This window comes from Bos javanicus, chromosome 10 (assembly GCF_032452875.1).
Source record: "Bos javanicus breed banteng chromosome 10, ARS-OSU_banteng_1.0, whole genome shotgun sequence".
Classification (NCBI taxonomy): Eukaryota; Metazoa; Chordata; class Mammalia; order Artiodactyla; family Bovidae; genus Bos; species Bos javanicus.
This window is the reverse complement of record NC_083877.1, coordinates 45,404,563-45,424,566: the sequence shown is the minus strand read 5'-3', so window position 1 is coordinate 45,424,566 and position 20,004 is coordinate 45,404,563. Positions and strand designations below refer to the sequence as shown.

At 41.4% G+C, this 20,004-nt stretch overlaps 1 protein-coding gene and 1 non-coding gene across 5 annotated transcripts in view; both read left to right on the top strand.

Annotated features, from left to right (window-relative positions):
• The first annotated feature begins 89 nt into the window (after positions 1 to 89).
• The window catches only part of SNX1 (sorting nexin 1), a 36,934-nt gene continuing 17,019 nt past the window's right edge, over positions 90 to 20,004 (top strand). Inside the window, exons 1-2 of one of the 4 annotated variants that reach the window (XM_061431006.1) lie at positions 90 to 259; positions 16,122 to 16,233. In XM_061431006.1, coding sequence (XP_061286990.1) covers positions 245 to 259; positions 16,122 to 16,233 — 127 coding nt within the window. In that variant the 5' untranslated portion in view covers positions 90 to 244. Of the gene's footprint in view, positions 260 to 3,275; positions 3,570 to 16,121; positions 16,234 to 20,004 lie in introns of those variants that run through there. The other 3 variants (XM_061431003.1, XM_061431004.1, XM_061431002.1) reach the window with 3 other exon arrangements.
• On the top strand, positions 5,995 to 6,101 carry LOC133256333 (U6 spliceosomal RNA). The gene has a single exon (XR_009739197.1). It is a non-coding gene; the product is annotated as a U6 spliceosomal RNA (small nuclear RNA).

The following is a 20,004-nucleotide window of genomic DNA, read 5'->3' as shown; positions in this document are numbered from 1 at the left end:
TACAAGCCCCAGTATGCTTTGCTCAGTTTCGGCGGGGCAAGAGGGAAAAAAAAAAAATTCTTGGAGGCACGTGAGGCGGGTTGCGTGCTGGGACACATGGGTGTTTTCTTTGGAAGACGGCGAGCTGCATTATGGAACCTGTAGTCTCTGACGCTGGCGGCGCGCGGGCGCGGGCGCGGTTGATGGTGGGGGGTAACGGTGTGTTACCCGCCGCTAATTGCCTTAGCGCCTGGATAAGCTAAAGATGAATCCTGAAGAGGTAGGGGAAAGAAGATCTTGATTTCTAATATTGGAGGAGCGTCTGTACGGAGACTCCCTACTATTTTTTTTTTCCGAGGGGGCCTCTTCCACTCAAAGTTTTCTTACTTCCTAGTCAGGCCGGAAGTGAGTTTCCGTTGCGGTGAAATGGGATGTGTTTGGAACCTAGTAAAGATGGTTAGGCGTGGCCGGAGAAGGAGTTAGTTTTTAGTTTTCCCGTCTCATAGGGAAAACACAACTCATAGGGCCAGCACAACTTCTCATTACAGGCTATTTCTGCCAATCGCCTTCAAGATAACTTAGAACGAGAGAGCTTCCTCATGTGTACAATAGTGACATTGGAGATCGCCATCCTAAAAAGAACCTCTTAAGCCCTCTGGTGTTGGTGGCTGTAACGGTTGCCAGTAACAAAGTCGGTGATGTTAATTTTAATTTTATCCATTCATCCCTCCAGTCAAATCTCAAACATTTATTGGATACTTAATTTGCCAGGCTTGGTCTATAGATGCCCAGGGTACAAAGATAGGACATGGAACCTACCCTCAAACAGGTCTGTGAGCAGATCTCTGATGGTGAGGAATTGGCATTTAAGAACAAACTAAACGTTTTGTCAAAGTTGATGCCAAGTTTCGTACCATCTCTATTGAGAGGAAATGTAAGGATTATCTTGCTAAATTATCCCACGATAACATATCCCATTTATCTTTAAAGTCTTGTCTAGCTACTTTAGATTTTAGGCCCACCAGACAACCAGTGAATAGTTTAGGTCCCAGGAAGCTTTTGCTCAGAGTTTAATAAGTCCCCCATCATCTGTTCCACTCCATTTACTCCACAGCAGTTGAGAGAATCCTAACTGCTTTGCGACCAAATTTAGGACTCTCAAGTCTCACTTCCTCTTTGAAGTCTCTCGACTTCAAGCAGAATTGTTGTTCTCTTTTACTGTGCTCCCCCGGTGGCTCAGAGGGCAAAGCGCCTGCCCGAAATGCGGGAGACCTGGATTCGATCCCTGGGTCGGGAAGTTCCCCTGGAGAAGGAAATGGCAACCCACTCCAGTATTCTTGCCTGGAGAATCCCATGGATGGTGGAGCCTGGTGGGCTATAGTCCATGGGGTCGCAAAGAGTCGGACACGACTGAGCGAGCTCACTTCACTGCACATTATGTAGCACTATCCATTTACATGCCTATCTCCCTCAAGTGCCTAGTGAACCAGAAGCGTGTTTATTTCTGTATCTCCAACGCATAGCAGGGTGCCAGGCACGCAATGGGGTGGTGGTTTAGTCCCTAAGTGTCCTACTCTTGCAACCCCATGGACTGTAGCCTGCTGGGATCATCTGTCCATGGGATTCTCCTTTGATCTTCAGTATCCATTTCTTGAATGAACTAAACATTCTCGAAAGAATAACTAGCGAAACTTTTACTGTTTATCTGTCCAGAGATTGCAATCAAAAATACATATTGAATCTCTATGTAGCCACTGTGCTTGGTATGAGTTGGTGCCATGTGGAGGTTTTCAGACTTGCTGCTTCTTCTGCTTAAAAAGCCCAGTAGTTAAAGCGATCCAGAGTGCAGAGACTGTAGAACCTCGGGTTCCCTCAGTTCAATTTAGTTCCTCAGCCCTGTCTGACTCTTTGTGACCCCATGGACTGCAGCACACCAGGCTTCCCAGTCCATCACCAACTCCCAGAGCTTGCTCAAATTCATGTCCATCCAGTCGGTGATGCCATCTAACCATCTCATCCTCTGGCCTCCCTTTCTCCTGCCTTCAGTCTTTCCCAGCATCAGGGTCTTTTTTAATGAGTCAGTTCTTCGCATCAGGTGGCCAAAGTATTGGAGCTTCAGCTTCAGCATCAGTCCTTCCAATGAATAGTCCAGACTGATTTGTTTTAGGATTGACTGATTTATCTCCTTGCAGTCCCAGGGACTCTCAAGAGTCTTCTCCAGCACCATAGTTCAAAAGCATCAATTCTTCAGCACTCAGCTTTCTTTATGGTCCAACTCTCACATCCATACATGACTGCTGAAGAAACCTTCAGTTCAGTTCAGTCGCTCAGTTGTGTCCGACTCTTTGCAACACCATGAATCACAGCACACCAGGCCTCCTTGTTCATCACCAACTCCCAGAATTTACTCAAACTCATGTCCATCGAGTTGGTGATGCCATCCAGCCATCTCATCCTCTGTCATCCCCTTCTCCTCCTGCCCCCAATCCCTCCCAGCATCAGGGTCTTTTCAAATGAGTCAACTCTTTGCATCAGGTGGCCAAAGTATTGGAGTTTCAGCTTTAGCATCAGTCCTTCCGAAGAACACCTAGGACAGATCTCCTTTAGAATGGACTGGTTGGATCTCCTTGCAGTCCAAGGGACTCTCAAGAGTCTTCTCCAACACCACAGTTCAAAAGCATCAATTCTTCGGCTCTCAGCTTTCTTCACAGTCCAACTCTCACATCAAACATGACCACTGGAAAAACCATAGCCTTGACTAGATGGACCTTTGTTGGCAAAGTAATGTCTCTGCTTTTTTATACGCTATCTAGGTTGATCATGCTGTCTAGGGTGGTCATAGCTTTTCTTCCAAGGAGGAAGCGTCTTTTAGTCTCATGGCTGCAGTCGCCATCTGCAGTGATTTTTGGAGCCCAAGAAAATAGTTTTTGACTGTTTCCATTGTTTTCCCATCTCTTTGCCATGAAGTGATGGGACCTGGATGCTATGATCTTAGTTTTTTGAATGCTGAGTTTTAAGCCAGCTTTTTCCCTCTCCTCTTTCACTTTCATCAAGAAGCTCTAGTTCCTCTGCGTTTTCTGCCAAAAGGGTGGTGTCATCTGCATATCTGAGGTTATCGATATTTCTCCGGGCAATCTTGATTCCAGCCTTCTTAAGTCCTTTTTTCCTGCTCCTCTGCCCCCTGGTTAGGATAACCGCGTCGCGATCTAGGGCTCGGATTGGCTGGGCAGGAGCCGCCAGCCAGCACCGCCCCGCCCCCAGTCTGAAGGCCTCGCCCCCGCGCCCCCTCCCCGCGCGTCCCTCGGGGCTAGTGGCTGCCATCCCCCTTAGCTCCGCTGGAACGCTGTGCTCGCGGTCCTATCTCTCTATAAAGTTGTTGTTGCGGCTTCCGCCGCGGGTGGAGGAAGATGGCGTCGGGTGGTGGTGGCTGTAGCGCTTCGGAGAGACTCCCTCCGCCCTTCCCCGGCCTGGAGCCGGAGTCCGAGGGGGCGGTGGGGGGCTCAGAACCCGAAGCCGGGGACAGCGACACCGAGGGGGAGGATATTTTCACCGGCGCCGCGGCTGTCGTGAGTTCTCACCCTTCGGGGCAGGTGGGGGAGCGCCCCGAAAGGAAAGAGAGGCTAAGCGAGGGTCGGGGAGGCTGGGCAGAGCGGGCCTGGCAAGACCTTGCGTTGGTGACAGTAGTCGTGGCTTGGGTTCTAGGTGAACACGGAGACGGAGGACCTTGGCTTCCCCACTCCTGGGCGGACAGTAAGAAGTGAGGGGTGTGGTGGCTTCTCAGCAGAGATCCCGGACAGCTAAGAGCCGCCAAGGCAGGCATTTGGCCCTGCCGTGTGGTGACCCACGGACCCACGGGGCTGTTTTGCTGGTGGTTATCCTGCCCAGCTGATTTAATAGGTCAAAATAAGGGAATGGGGTGCTGACTTTCCTTTCTCTCACCTTACTGTACCAAGGATGGATGAATGGTGTTATCTGGAGTTGCCCAGGATAGTGACCTGTCCACAAATCCTTTCCTTAGCTCAGTTTGTTGTTCTTTAGTCGCCAAGTCGTGTCTGACTCTTTGAGACCCCATGAACTGTATCCAGCCAGGCTCCTCTGTCCATGGGATTTCCCAGGCAAGAATATTGGAGTGAGTTACTATTTCTTTCTCCAGGGGATCTTCCTGACCCAGGGATCAAACCCTTATCTCCTGCATTGTCAGGTGGATTATTTACCCCTGAGCCATCAGGGAAGCCCCCTTTAGCTCAATGTGTGTGTTTGCGCTCAGTCCTTGACTCAGTAGTTACCAGTTATTACTAAAGGCCCATTCTGGATATTTATGAGAATTAGGTTGACTCCTTTGATCTCCAGGAAAATTCTGCCAGATGTTGGTTGAAAAAAAGGTCCTGCCATGTAAATCACTACATAGAGAAAGCTCTGTCTCTTGTAAAGGGATGTGTGTTTAAGTACCTCACTGGGAGCAAATCTGTAAATGCAAGGAGGAAATGGTGTTTTTCATAGTAGTATTGGATGTTGCTGCTGCTGCTAAGTCGCTTCAGTTGTGTCCGACTCTGTGCGACCCCATAGACAGCAGCCCACCAGGCTACCCCATCCTTGGGATTCTCCAGGCAAGAACACTGGAGAGGGTTGCCATTTCCTTCTCTAACATCTGGGTGTTAGGTATTGGGAAAAACTAATCTTTATATGTGGAATGCGGAAATCAGTACAGTAATCAGTTCTGGAACCGGTGGAGATGTTTGGGTCTGTTTCAGAAGGAATACTGACTCATATTGTTTGGTACAGTTAGTTGCAAATTGAAAACTTCTTCAGTGCTAGGAGTGAATTTATGTGTTTTTTTATCTTGGATAATGCTTATCTTCATAGTAGCTACACAGTATGTGAATGAGTAAACAGCTTTAAATTCTTTATGCAGGCATGCATCTGAGAAATTTGAGGCTTGTCTCATGTCAGAAAAAGTTTGTTTCATCACAGTATCTTCTGGGATAATTAATAGAATTTTCCATGTACTGATTTAGGAATTAAGTTCATAATCCCATCTAAAAAGTATTTGCTGATGCTAATATAACAACTCAAACTATCTAATGAAGTCTCTGTTATTCCAGGAAATAACTTTTGCTGCTGATTTAGTTGTTTTCTATCCCATTTAAAACAAATCTTTAGTCTATTCCTTTAGTAATTCTCTTATAAACCATGAAGAATTCCCTCATATCAGCCATTGTTGATAACTGCTGGGCTGGTAGATAAACTGAACATCTAAAAATTGATACTCTGGCCCTGAAAGTGATTGGTCACATAGGCAAATGATGATTTATTTTTCAAAAAAGACCCTGGAAGGATGTGGTTTTATTTTCCTGAAGTGCTCTAAATAAGTTCAAGAGATTGTGATTTGATTGATCTCACTAGTTTACTTCCCGGAGTTTTTGCTACTTCTGTCTCCTAACACAGTGAAAATACTTTGCATAATTTTCATCTAAGGGAAGGAAGAGGGGGTCAGAGTGAACTTGTTCTACCACAGAAGGTCAAATTATTTTTTATTTAGATTTTGATCCAGGAAAATTGAGTTGCTGAGGGACCTAAAATGCTACCTATAAATTTATTTTAGCAGCCTGTCCTGAAGTTAATCTTCAGGATTCCAAGACCCCAAGATTCCTCACCAGTTAGGGTGTTAAATAGTCATTAATACAGATTATATTATAATAAAGGTTTTACTTGTGAGCCAGTGTGAGGACATGGATTGCAGTGCTTCTGTATCTTAAAATCATTGAAAAATAAAGTTATAAAGTGGGCCTGAAGGCTGATTTAAATCCAGACTCTGTTACTTGCTGGCTTAACCTTGCACAGGATACTTACTTTGTATAGTTTTCTCATGTGTAAAACGTGAATAGTCAAGAGTATTTATGTCCACTGTTATTGGGAGGATTAAATTAGAATACCTGTAAAACACATAGAACAGTTGAGCATTTTGTAAACTGGAATTACTTGAAGAATTAAAAAACCCACAAAATCTAATAATGGGTGCTCACTTCGGCAGCACATATACTAAAATTGGAATGATACAGAGAAGATTAGCATGGCCCCTGCACATGGATGACACGCAAATTCGTGAAGCGTTCCATATTTTTATTTGGCAAAACCAATACAATATTGTAAAGTTTAAAAATAAAATAAAATTTAAAAAATAAATAAAATAAATAAATAAATTGCAAAATCAGGATTGCAAACATTAAAAAAAAAAATCTAATAATGGAGTAGAAAAGTTAATCCTAAAAATGATTAGTATCAATCAAACTAGTAGTAAGATTGATTTGATTAAAAGCCCTCAAAGTAGGCATATAATGACTTCAGTGGCATCTTACTGATTTAAGTTTATCTTCATACTGTGTTTTGTTGCATGTTGGAGGCAAAGAAAGGAGCACTGAAGAACTGAGAAGCTGAGGCATGTAAAGTTTAAAACTCATTTATGGTATGCATGTGATTTCCTGGACATTGATGTAACAGCTGCTACTGTTAATCATCCCATCTGCTCTCTTTTAGAGCCCAAGAGGCTTTGCTAATTCAGTAATAAAAATATGATTTGATTTATAACTGAAGGAGCTGCCCATGATGTGCATTTTAGGATATACAAACCAGTTATTTGAATGGGAGGTGTACAAGCTTAATCATTCAGTCATCTTTGGGACCCTTCGGACTGTAGCCTGCCAGGCTCCTCTGTCCGTGGGATTTTTTGGCGAATACTGGAGTGGGTATCTATTTCGTCCTCCGGGGGATAGTTCCAACCAAGGGATGGAACTCGAGTCTCCTGTGTCTCCTGCATTGCAGGAAGATTCTTTACCCACTGAGCCATCTGGGAAGCCCCCAGACTGGAGTTAAAAGAATTATTAAAACAAATCTGAAATCATTGTCTTAAACCTGAAAACCAGCTTGGGGAAGGTCTGATTCTTAAGAATACTTAAGGCCTTACCTTCTTTATGCCTTTTACTTTGTGGTCTTAGGAATTAAATGGTCTAAAATTCTAAATATGTTACCTGAGTCTTTGGACCTGAATCTAGATATGTATTGATTTAGTTAAAACTTTCTTAGTTCTAGAAAAGGGTTAATTTTTCCTTTAGTAAAAGGAGAGACTAAATTGGAGCCACTCTTTGGGTCTCCTAACTCTTAAAATTATTATGTTGAAAAGACTAAATGATATACATATTTTTACATCTCATTTGACCTCACTGGTCTTATTTGCATACGGCATCTGGTCCCATCACTTCATGGGAAATAGATGGGGAAACAGTGGAAACAGTGTCCGACTTTATTTTGGGGGGCTCCAAAATCACTGCAGATGGTGATTGAAGCCATGAAATTAAAAGACACTTACTCCTTGGAAGGAAAGTTATGACCAACCTAGATAGCATATTGAAAAGCAGAGACATTACTTTGCCAACAAAGGTCCATCTAGTCAAGGCTATGGTTTTTCCAGTGGTCATGTATGGATGTGAGAGTTGGACTGTGAAGAAAGCTGAGGGCTGAAGAATTGATGCTTTTGAACTGTGGAGTTGGAGAAGACTCTTGAGAGTCCCTTGGACTGCAAGGAGATCCAACCAGTCCATCCTAAAAGAGATCAGTCCTGAGTGTTCATTGGAAAATACTTTGGCCACCTGATGCGAAAAGTTGACTTATTTGAAAAGACCCTGATGCTGGGAGGGATTGGGGGCAGGAGGAGAAGGGGATGACAGAGGATAAGATGGCTGGATGGCATCACCAACTTGATGGACATGAGTTTGAGTGAACTCCGGGAGTTGGTGATGGACAGGGAGGCCTGGCGTGCTGTGGTTCATGGGGTCACAAAGAGTTGGACACTACTGAGCGACTGAACTGAACTGAAACCTGAATGATAAAATTGTTGATAATAAGTTCTTTATCTGCCCTTCCAGAAGTTCTGATATACCCATCTCTTTTAAGCAATATGTCAGGATCACCATTAGACTTGCCCTCTGAATAAAAGAACTATGAACAGCCTTGTTCATATTGAGAAAATGGAGGAAAACAGAGTAATGATATCCTCCATTCAAATTTTGGCAAATCTGGTGACTTCTTTGATGATTTATTACACCAGTTAGATTTTCCTCACCACTTTTACTCTTAAATTGAAACCCTCATAATTAGAGAAATGGCCAAAAAAAAAAAAAAAGAAACAGGATAAAGACAAAATAGCAAGGGATTTGAAAAGTCATATCTTAAAAAAGATTGCTTTTGGCTAATCAAGACTTATTTACATATTCCCACTGGTGTTTAAGACTAAAGAACAATATCACTTGGCTTTTATTGGTAGTCAGAAGTCAAGGATAACAGCTAGCTTCTGATTGACAATGTTTTATGGGCTGCAGAGAATTATATAAACCAAAGTTACATATTAACATTTAGACAAAAAAGGACATGGTGTTTTTAGAATCCAGTCCTACCTGTATGATCAATATACATGTATCCCTGGAGGGAATTGTGGTATAAAACACAACAAAAATTTATCATTGTGACCATTTTAAATTGTATACTTTAGCAGTGTTAAGTGTACTCACATTTGTGTGAAACAGATCTCCTGTAGTTCTGAAATTCTGTACCTGTTAAGTAACAACACCCCTTATCCCTCTCCCCTTAGCCCCTGGTAACCCCATTCTCCTTTCTGTTTCTATGAATTTGACTGATTTAGATAACCTCATATAATTAGAATCATACAATATTTGTCTTTTTGTGACTGGTTTATTTCACTTAGCACAGTATCCTCAGGATTCATCCATATTGTAACATGTATCGTAATTTCCTTCCTTTTTTAAGGCTGAATAATATTCCATCAAATGTGTTTACCACATTTTTGTTTATCCAAACATCCCCCAGTGACATGTGGGTTGCTTCTACCTTTTGGCTCTTGTGAGTAGTGCTGCTGTGGGTGTGCAGATATCTCTTTGAGACCCTGCTTTCAGCTCTTTCAGATACATGTACTCAGAAGTGGGTTTGTTGGATCATAAAGTAGTTCTATTTTTAAGCTTTTGAGGAACCTCCATACTGTTTTCCATGGCAGTGCACCATTTTACAATCTTAGCTCTTTTTTAAAACCAGATTATTTCCTTTAGAGTATTTATAGGATAACTTTTTTAGATCTGGATGTACTTTGGTAAATTCATTAAAAGCCCTAAGGAAATTGATAGTATGGCTGGCAATATTTTAATTCTTTGTTCGCAAAATATATGATGGCTATTCCCAAAGGTGTAACATGTCCTGAGTAAGTTTCTTGATGCTGTCTCTTCTCTGTTCCTAATCAGACTTCTGAAAATTAATCTATACAACAGTATATTTTAAAACAGATTTATTGCTTTGTTGCTTTAGCTAATGGTATAGTCATTTATGACTAATATTAGTAAGCAGTCATGGGTAAGTGTCCATCTAGTGTGTGGTATTTTCTATAAGCATGTTGTCTCAAACACTTATTTTTGGAACTGACATCACATCAGGTGGTCAGATCTGATCAAAAGATCAGAAGTCGAAATGACACATTTTCCACACAGGTCTGATACAGATGCTCTTGGAAAATCAGTAACTGGTATTATGGCTGAAGATTCATTTTAATGCTCAGCTCAAATTGTAAACTTCTAATAAGTTTAGATTTTTCTGAAGTACATAGACTCATTGGTTTCGATCATAGACTAGTACTAGCAGTTAGCTTTCAAGATTATGGAGGAGAAGCTAACAAAAGTAGTTATAAAGCACTTTTGGAGGAAAGAGCATGAGAGAAGACTTTTGAAAATGATAAGAACCCAGGATGGCAGAGGGTGAGATGGTTGGATGACATCACCAACTCCATGAACAGGAGTCTGAGCAAGCTCTGGGAGTTGGTGATGGACAGGGAAGCCTGGCGTGCTGCAGTTCATGGGGTTGCAAAGAGTTGGACAGGGCTGATCGACTGAACTGAGTAAGAACCCAACTTAAAATTTATTTAAAATTAGAGTTTGGGGCTTAAGCAAGAAGCAACAAGGTTGCAATCTGATTTCTGGTTTCTGTAGGGAGTTGCTTCCCCTTTGCTTATTCAGATATCAAGGTAGTTCTAGTGTCTTGGCCTCTTGCTGTTTGGTTGGCAGGGGAGAGAGGAAAAAGAGCACTCTAATTTCTCTCCTTTGATCGTCAAAGCTTCTTAGCCCTCTTTAGTAATTGCTGGCATAAGTAAATCATGAGTTGTTTATAATTACTAGAGCAAGTAGCCATAAGTATCTCATTTCTGGGAAAAGCCTGTTGCTCAACTTTTTCTGGCTTATTCTTTTGCTTAGTCAAATGGATATCTGGGGCTTCATTTCGCTTTCAGAGCAGATTTGAACTGGATTCGTTTTGCTTTTTCAGTTTAGAAGCTAATGTACCATTAGTACTCTGATCCTTCTGCAATTTTGGACCCTTCTAAACGTAGAAGGGTCCAAATATTAGTTTGAGATACCAAAAATTTGGTATGGAAATTACACCAGAGGATTCAGTAGAATATCTGTAGCTACATTTTGTTATCTCATGGATAACCTTTCACTTTGAGGTCTCCACTGCGCTTGTTCATAGTTTTCCTTAACTAGCTCAGTACTCAGCCTCAGACTTAGTTACCCTTCTGGTTCCCCTTTTACATTTTCATTAGTCTTAGAGGAAGTAACTCAGAATTTCTTTATCTTTTGTATGTCATGGACTCATCAGCAGTCAAGGAAGCCTATGGACCCATCTCAGAATAATGTTTTTAAACATATAAAATATGTAATATTACACAGGAAACCAGTTATACTGAAATCTAATTATCAAACATTAAAACAATTTTATATTAGTGACATATGCTTTTTTAAAGTGCTTTAATTAATATCTAGAAAGTGAAAGTGAAGTCGCTCAGTTGTGTCCGACTCTATGCGACCCCATGGACTGTAGCCTATCAGGCTCTTCCGTCCATGGGATTTTCCAGGCAAGAGTGCTGGAGTGGATTGCCATTTCCTTCTCCAGGGGATCTTCCCCACCCAGGGATTGAATCCGGGTCTCCCGCATTGCAGGTAGATGCTTTACTATCTGAGCCACCAGGGAAGCCCCATTAATATCTAGGGATAGGTCTAGTAACCGTGATTTTTAAATGAAATTTTGAGGTCTGTAACTATAAGATCATATAAAAATATCTAATTTCTGTTAGTTATGCTCAGGTACTGCTATTACTCATAATTTGTTGCCTATCTTTATAATTAAAGAAAATGCTGAATTTCAGTTAGAGGTTAAGGAAAAATAAATTGTAATTTTATTCTCATTTTAATTCATAGACCCCCTCCTGAATTGTGTGACTCAGGGACCCCAGATAAGATTCCCTACTTTAATTCCTTAAATTATGAGGTGGGGGTAATACTGTGAAATCATTTGGGTTAGTTGGATATTCACCCAGTTTGTAAAATAAGATGCATCAAATCCAGTGGACACTAAATGTCCATTCTCCTAAGCATAGGCACTTTTAGTGTATCTGTGCCATTTTTGAAATGTGGTGTGGAAAGGAGTTGCTACTTGTGGTAGGAATCATGACTGCCTCCTCCCCAACATGCCTACTCCTAGTCTCAGAACCTGTGAATATTTTATATTACCAAGTAATTAGGGTTGCTAGTAAGCTGATCTTGTGCTTGGTCACTTCAGTCATGTCTGACTCTTTGGGACTCTGTGGACTATAGCTTGCCAGGTTTCTGTGTCCGTGGCATTCTCCAGGCAAGAATACTGGAGTGGAGTGCCATGCTCTCCAGGGGATCTTCCCAACCCAGGAAGCCCTGGCTGACATTAAGGGAAATTATCTCAGATTATCTGAGTAAACCCAGTGCAACAATAAGGATTCTTTAAAAATGGCAGAGACAGAGAGCGACTGCCTTCAGGCGAAAGCCACAGAGAACTGTAGCATTTTTGCCTTTGGAAATGGAGGAAGCAGCCATCAACCCAGGAATATAGGCAGCTTCTAGAAGCTGGAAAGAGCGAGGAGACATATTCTCCCCTCAAACCTCCAGAAAGGAATGCAGACCTAATGATACCTTGATTTTAGCCCAGTGAGACCTGTATTGACTTCCACTGATGCTGCTGCTGCTGCTGCTGCTAAGTCGCTTCAGTCATGTCCGACTCTGTGCGACCCCACAGACGGAAGCCTACCAGGCTCCCCCATCCCTGGGATTCTCCAGGCAAGAACACTGGAGTGGGTTGCCATTTCCTTCTCCAGTGCAGGCAAGTGAAAAGTGAAAGGGAAGTCACTCAGTCGTGTCCGACTCGTAGCGACCCCATGGACTGCAGCCCACCAGGCTCCTCCATCCATGGGATTTTCCAGACAAGAGTACTGGAGTGGGGTGCCATTGCCTTCTACGATTGACTTCCACAGACTAGAATAAATTTGCATTGTTTTATCTGTTCAATGTGCAGTAACTTGTCACAGCCATGATAGAAAACTAATATACTGCCTCCACTTAGCTCATTTCTCCCCAGAAGTACATGTGGCAAAAGGAACAGTATCTCATGATTCCAGGGTAATTTTTAAAGACTTCATGGCTGCCGTAGTTTCTGAGGTTGACTTATTCCTAGCTGGCCTTGTCACACCATTCTGTAGCTCCATTTTGCCTTAACTAGATTATCCTAATTTTTCCGTTGGAAAGTGAATATATACCCTTGTTCTCCAGAAATGTTGTTACCAGAATTTTATTATATGGATTCATCCTCTAAATGCTATTGAGAATTTCAGCTATATGATCCTTCTGCAGTCCCTGGAATGTAAAGCAGCAGTTCTTCCCTGGAGCAAAGAGCAGTTGAGCAACATGAGGAAGAATTACAACTAGTTAACCTGTACAGAAGAGACCTGGAATCACAGCAGTACTTGGCAGGACTGAATGACTGTGTCAGCTCTGAGGGACAGGAAGCCCACATCTGTCCTTCCCTGAACTAACAAATTGTATTAGTAGCCTGAGCCTCATGGTTTGAAGCTGGTAATTGGCAAGAAATACCTGTTTGCTCTTAACAGAAGTGCTATCTTGCTGGCAGATGTTTCTCGGGCCTCTCTGAGAATTAGGATTAGGCTGTCTTGTAATTATAAACAGAAGCACTTGAACTTTTTTAAATAGACTTATCAATAGAACCACCTGTCGGAGTTAACAGCCAAAGAGAGTCAGCAACCATTGAATATTCTAAACTAAGATTCTGTCACTAAAAGAAAGAAGGCTTCCTTTATTAAGAAAAAGGGGAGTGGGCAGGGGAAGTAGGCAGGTCCATTCTTTGGCTTTATTAACTACATCATAAGCAAACTATATTCATCACAGAAAATAGTCTTATCTCTTGCCTAGAAATTTAACCCCCTTCAAACAGAGTTTTGTGACTTATTGACTATTAAGAGATTTTTAAAATATGGATTATAAAGCAAGCCTTATTTTTAGTATTGATTTTGCCACTCTGTAATCAGTGTGCCTTTGCCCCACAAAATGAGTCTGTGAATCTGTTTCTGTTTTGTAAATAAGTTCAAATGTATCATATTTTTAGATTCCACATATAAGTGATATTATGTTTGTCTTTATCTGTCTTACCTCACTTAGTATGAAGATCTGTAAGTCCATCCAATATGGTCAAGTATTCATTGTATATATTTACCACATCTTGTCTACCCATTTACTTGTTGATGGACATTTGGGTTTCTTCCATGTCTTGGCTATTGTATATAGTGCTGCTATGAACATTGGGGGGAGGGTATATTTTCAAATTAGAGTTTTCTTTGGGTTTATGCCCAGGAGTGGGATTGCTGGACTGTATGGCAAATCTATTTTTAGTTTTTCTAGCAGTCTGTTTACTGTTCTCCATAGTTGCTGCATCGATTTACATTCCCACCAACAATGTAGGAGGGTTCTGTTTTCTCTACACCCACTCCAGATTTGTTCTTTGTAGACTTTTTCATAATGGCCATTGTGACCAGTGTGAGGCAATATCTCATAGTTTTGATTCACATTTTTCTAACAATTAGTGATGTTGAGCACCTTTTCGTGTGCTTGTTGGCAATCTGCATGTCTTTTTAGATCTTCTACCCATTCTTTGAGTTTCTTTTAAAAAAATTTTTTTTTTTTTTTTAATTTTTGGCTACATCAAGTCTTAGCTGCAGCGATCGGGTTTCTCTCTAGTTGTGGCAGGCTGACTCAGTTGCCCTGCTGCATGTGGGATCTTGGTTCCCCAGCCAGGGATCGAACCCACATCCCCTGCCCTGGAAGGCGGACTCTTAACCACTGGACCACCAGGGAAGTCCTGGGTTGCTTGTTTTTTGTTGTTGTTATTGAGTTGTATGAGCTATTTATATATTTTAGAAATTATGCCCTTGTTGGTCTAATCATTTGCAAATATTTTCTCCCAGACAGCTGTTCTACCATTGCTCCAGAAAATGTTCTTAATCTTTAAACTTCCAAGTTTAGATGGTAAATCAGAAATGTAAAGCTGATTTTATTCGTCTCCATGTCGCAAGAATGGGTTCTTCTAGGTGTTGTTTAAAAGGGTAAAGTCTAACCAGTGCTTTTCCTCTTGCTTTAGTCTCTCTGGCGAGCTACTAGTAAATTATATTGACGTACATATATTCTTAATGTATCTTGAGGTTTCATCTCTTCTAGATCTCCATCTCAAGGCAACTGGTATTAGTGGGAACTGAATTAAGAGAAGTCAGATGGGTTTTCATGAGATTCCCTTTACCAGAGCGTGTATCGGACGGAAATGTGTATGTAAGAAAGCGGTTGGCAACATAAGAGGCAGAAAGGAAGTGTGGGGTTTGGTTTTGGTTGTTGTCTGTCTCTCTGCAGTGATTTTTTTGGTTGTCTTTTTAAGATTGTGGAAGCAGCTAGAAGACAGAATCAGTGTCTCTAACAACATTGGTAACATTTAAGCATATACAACTAAAAGCTCATTAAATTTTATTACCGTAAACAATTTCAGTAGAAACCTTGTTTGCTAGTATCAGTCTATGTATTGGTTACAGTTTCTTCCCCTGAGGGTGGCACTGATACTGGGATAGAGCTGTTGGCATGGCAAATTCAGAGCACCCAGTAAGTCTGTCATTTCACTTCATCTGGTCAGAAAGGGCCTGTTTCCAAGGAACAAACACCCTCAGATTTGTTAAGGAAGTATTTCATAAAAGATCCCTTGAGTCAGGTCTTTTAACTGATTTGGCCTTGGGGTCTGACTTCAAAACTTTCTAGTATGACACCATGGCTTTTGAAGCCAGATGCCCAGCTTTTTGTTCATTTTCTACACAATCCAGCTTTGTTCACTCTGGTACCGGTCTGGGGCCTCACCCCACCCTTGTTTGTAGCTGCTCACTGAGCTTTTGATAAAAGCCATGGACTGACTGTATTTTCACCATATGCCCATTGGCTAAGCATGGCTGGTTTTTCCTCTGCTAGCCTAACACGAGTCTGGTTGAAAATTGTTTCTCTGTAAGTTAAGGGTGAAAAGATGAGTTATATTTACAAATAACATTAGACGTAAAATGTTACACCTTCTTTTGCCTGTGAGGAGGGTTGGTAATGTCCATACAATTGAGCATCAGTGAATGGTTTAGCTAAGGCCACAAAGTAAGTCAGGATCAGAGCTTGAATTCTGGACCTTAGTGTGATATGCTGGACACTAGAATGTGCCCCATCAGCATTTGAAAGAGTAAAGGTCATCAACTAAGGTTCTTCTGAAAATAATCTATGTATACACATACCCACATTGGCATCATGTGCCTTGGGGTAAGGCAGTTCAGCAGGGTTATAGTGTTAGAAATTAATACTAAAATGTATGAGTTTATTTTAGCTGTGATCACTCAGGCCAGTTACATTACTAGTAACCACCTGTTGCTTATTGAACTAGCTGACTAGTGATCCTGTCTTCCCCTAAAAACCTGGCGGAACCACTGAGGGATACATCAAAAGTCACTTTCTAGGTTTGTTTGTTTGGGGGATTTTTGGGGGTTTTTTGCCCATGGTGAAGAGCTTGCAGGATTTTATTTCACTAGTCAGGTGTCGAACCCATGTCCCCTGCAGTAGAAGCACGAAGTCTCAACCAGTGGACCACCAGGGAGGTCCTCTAGGTTTGTTTTTAATGGTACTGTTTTATTCAAAGTATTTCTTTGTTTTCAGAGTAAGCCCCAGTCTCCAAAGAGAATTGCTTCCCTTCTTCCCATCAACAGTGGCTCCAAAGAAAATGGGATTCATGAGGAACAAGATCAAGAGCCACAGGATCTCTTTGCAGGCAAGTATAGACTCAAAACTTAGCTGGGAATCTTCTAACTTGCTGAATTAAAGTAAAAAAGTTGTGTCTATATGAGGAAGACTCTTTGTAAGATGCTATTGTGGAGGATTCCAAAGGCAGTACCTGTCATCAAGATACTTACAGGTTTAGTGAGTAAAACATAAATATACAGTTACTTAATTGAGTGATGCGAACTTAGAGGGGTCTGAGAGGAGACGAATGCAGTGGTTTCAGACTTTTATGACAAAGATTCATAGTAAGAAATACACTTTCTGTCATAATTCAAAATATTTATATACTTATATAAAATGAAATCCGAAGTTTTCATGCATGACTTGCCCTTACTATTTTCCATATAATCTGAAATTTTCTATTGTTTCTCTTTTTTTAAAATGCTGTTTGCAACCCACTAAATAGCTATCACAATTCCCCAGTGAACGACAAGCTGCAGTTTGAAAAACACTAGGACTGAGTTTCTCAGTCTTGGTACTCTTAGCATTTTGGGCCCAATAACTTTTGTTGAGAGGGACTGCCCTGTTCTCAACAAGGTATGGTCATCCCCCACCAACCCACCCCACTCAAAGACATTCAAAGACATTTGGCAATAATTGGAGATGTTTTTGTTTGTCACACCTGGGAGTGCTGCTGGTTTCTGCTGGGTAGAGGCTGTGGATGCTTCTAAACACCCTACAGTACACAGACAGCTGTTCAGCAAAAGAATTATCCAGCCCAAAATGTCAGTAGTGCCCTCAGTAATAAGCTCTGGTCTACAATGATCTTGTAAGACTTTTTGAAAGAAGCAGGGTTTATGTCAGAAAAAAAGAGAGCGTGCAGATGTTTGGGCAGGGAGAATCGATAATATGGTGTGTTTAAGGGACAGTAAACTCAGCGGGCCAAAAGCAGGGGCTTCTTAGAGATACCGTGGAAGATGTCTGGAAATGTTCAGGAGGATTTTAGACAACAATAATAGTTAGAATTTGAATTTTCACCCTAGTGTCAGTTCAGAGTCATTGGTTTAATTGAGTTTTGAGTAAGGAAAGTGAAATGGGCGAGTGGTGAAAGACTGACCTGGTAGACTTTTTACATAAAACGGATTGTGATGGACAAAGACTGGAGATGTCAGAAAGTGAAAGTGGCTCCTTGTCCAACTTTTTGCGACCCCATGGACTATACAGTCCATGGAATTCTCCAGGCCAGAATACTGGAGTGGGTAGCCTTTCCGTTTTCCAGGGGATCTTCCCAACCCAGGGATCGAACCCAGGTCTCCCACATTGCAGGGGGATTCTTTACCAGCTGAGCCGCAAGGGAAGCCTGGAGATGTCAGAAGGCATCTTACAAATTAGTTCAAGGATGAAATGATAAAGGTAATAGAAATAGAAAAGGAAAAATGAAAACTTTTCAAGAAGTGAAATCAACAAAATCTGGTATTGGTGATAAGATGTAACGAGTGAACAAAAATGAAGATTAAAGACAAAGTCAAAAATTTCAAGCCCAAGGATTGGGAAGAAGATGGTACCATTTTGAGAACTACATTCTGCAGAAGAAAGTATCTTTGAGTTGGAGAGTGGGGAGTGTGAGTTTGGGTTTTAGATTTTTAAAGTTTTAAATGCAAAGGGAAATGCTCAGGAGGTGATTTGAACTATAGTAGTCTCCCTGGGCAAAGGAGTAAGAACTGGACATATGGAAATCAGTTTCCTAGAGGTGGTGATTAAAGCTGCCATGTAAATGAGACCCTCAAAGGAGAGAATGACAAAGGAAAGGAAGAGATGAGAGGGCGGAGTACGATAAGGTCTTGGGAGGACTCTCACATTTGAAGTCATTGGAAAATTAAGACGTGAGAAGAGTTTAGAAGAAAAAATATAAAGATTTCAAAGATTTTGCATTGCTTTCCTCTCTGAAACTTAAGTGCCTGCTATTTATTCTGCTAATGTTTATATTTTAGATAAAATTTCTGGAGAAGAAATGGAAATAATAACCTAGTTATGGCACATTGCACAGGAGGTTTTTTTATCTTTGGGAACTTAACATTTATATGATTTGCCCTTTAAGGAGACCTGAAATCTTAGTGTTGACTGACTTACTTCCATGGTTGGGTTTTATATACACAACCATGTAGAAGATCTTTATTAGAGACATATTTATTTCTAATGAGGGTTCTGATTTACTTCATTCCCAGCTGTTTTCATAAGTGGCCAGTGCCTGCCTTCACTACTAAGAAAGGAACATAAGATATCTATGGAAAGGAATGCTTGCAGTGATACATTTAGTTTAGGATTCAAGTAGTTTCTCAGATGTGGAAATTTAAATAAAATACTCTTGTTATTTTCCACTTGATTAGTGGTGATCAGAATCTCTATGGTGGAATCCAATGGCTTTTCTATTACTCTTACCTAGAGAAGGCAATGGCACCCCACTCCAGTACTCTTGTCTGGAAAATCCCATGGATGGAGGAGCCTGGTGGGCTGCAGTCCATGGGGTCGCTAAGAGTCGGGCACGACTGAGCAACTTCCCTTTCACTTTTCACTTTTATGCGTTGGAGAAGGAAATGGCAACCCACTCCACTCTTGCCTGGAGAATCCCAGGGATTGCCTGGAGAATCCCAGGGACGGGGGAGCCTGGTGGGCTGCCGTCTACGGGATTGCACAGAGTCGGACACGACTGAAGCGACTTAGCAGCAGTAGCAGCAGCAGAGTCCAGAGAAAAGGGCGCACCAGTGGTTAGGACTCTGCCTTCACTACAAGGACCCAGGTGGTATTCTTGGACAGAGAACTAGGATCTCAGAAGTTGCACAGCCAAAAAAAAAAAAAAGAGAGAAAACCATTGTTGATAGGTGTTGTCACATGATTTTCAATTAAAAATTCGCACCTCAGGCTTCCCTGGTGGTCCAGTGGTTAAGAATCCGCCTTGCAATGCAGGGGACACCTGTTGGATGGGAAGATCCCACATGCCTCAGGGCAACTAAGTCCATGCACTGCAACTACTGAGCCTGTGCTCCTGGAGCCCTTGCTCTGCAGCAAGAAAAGCCACTGCAATGAGAAGCCCAGGCACCGCAACTAGAGAGTGGCCCCTCACTCTCTGCAACAGAGAAAGCCCATGTGGAGCAGCAATGACCCAGTGCAGTCAAAAATAAGTAAATAAAAACATTTTTTTAATGCACAGCTCTTCAAAAGTCTTTCAGTAGCATACTCTAATAAGCTTAAGGTTTTAAATGTTTAAATTTCCTGTTCCATTTTTCAGTCACATTTATTGGATTCATAACTTAATTATTTGTGAGGTGCCTGCATGATGTGACTATCTTAAACATACTTTAGCTGGTTTCTTACTTCAAAGATCCTGTCATCTTAACATGTTCATTTTGCATGAATTTTTGTATGTATGTTTGTCTTTTTCCTGATAAGTGAAAAAATCCTAATATAATTCCAACAGTTTGGCAACCTTGTTTATAGACCTGATTAACTTTTAATGATTATGACATTGATCTAGGACTTGGTTATGCCTTATAGAGCCCTCTCAAAGAAACTGCTTTCTTTAAATTCCCTAAGGCTAGAATTGGATACGTACTGACCAGGCCAAACCCAAATGGATATTTATAGTTAGTTTTCTTTATTAAAAAGAAAAAAAATCTGAGCCATTTAGGTTTTGAACTTCTAGCTCCATTGCTTCAAGTTGAGAGTGCATTCTTATCACTGGTGTAAGTAATTTTAATGCCTAAAAATGGTACATAGTGCTCTTTTAAAAATCCCTTCTAGAACACTTAGGGAATGAGTTGTT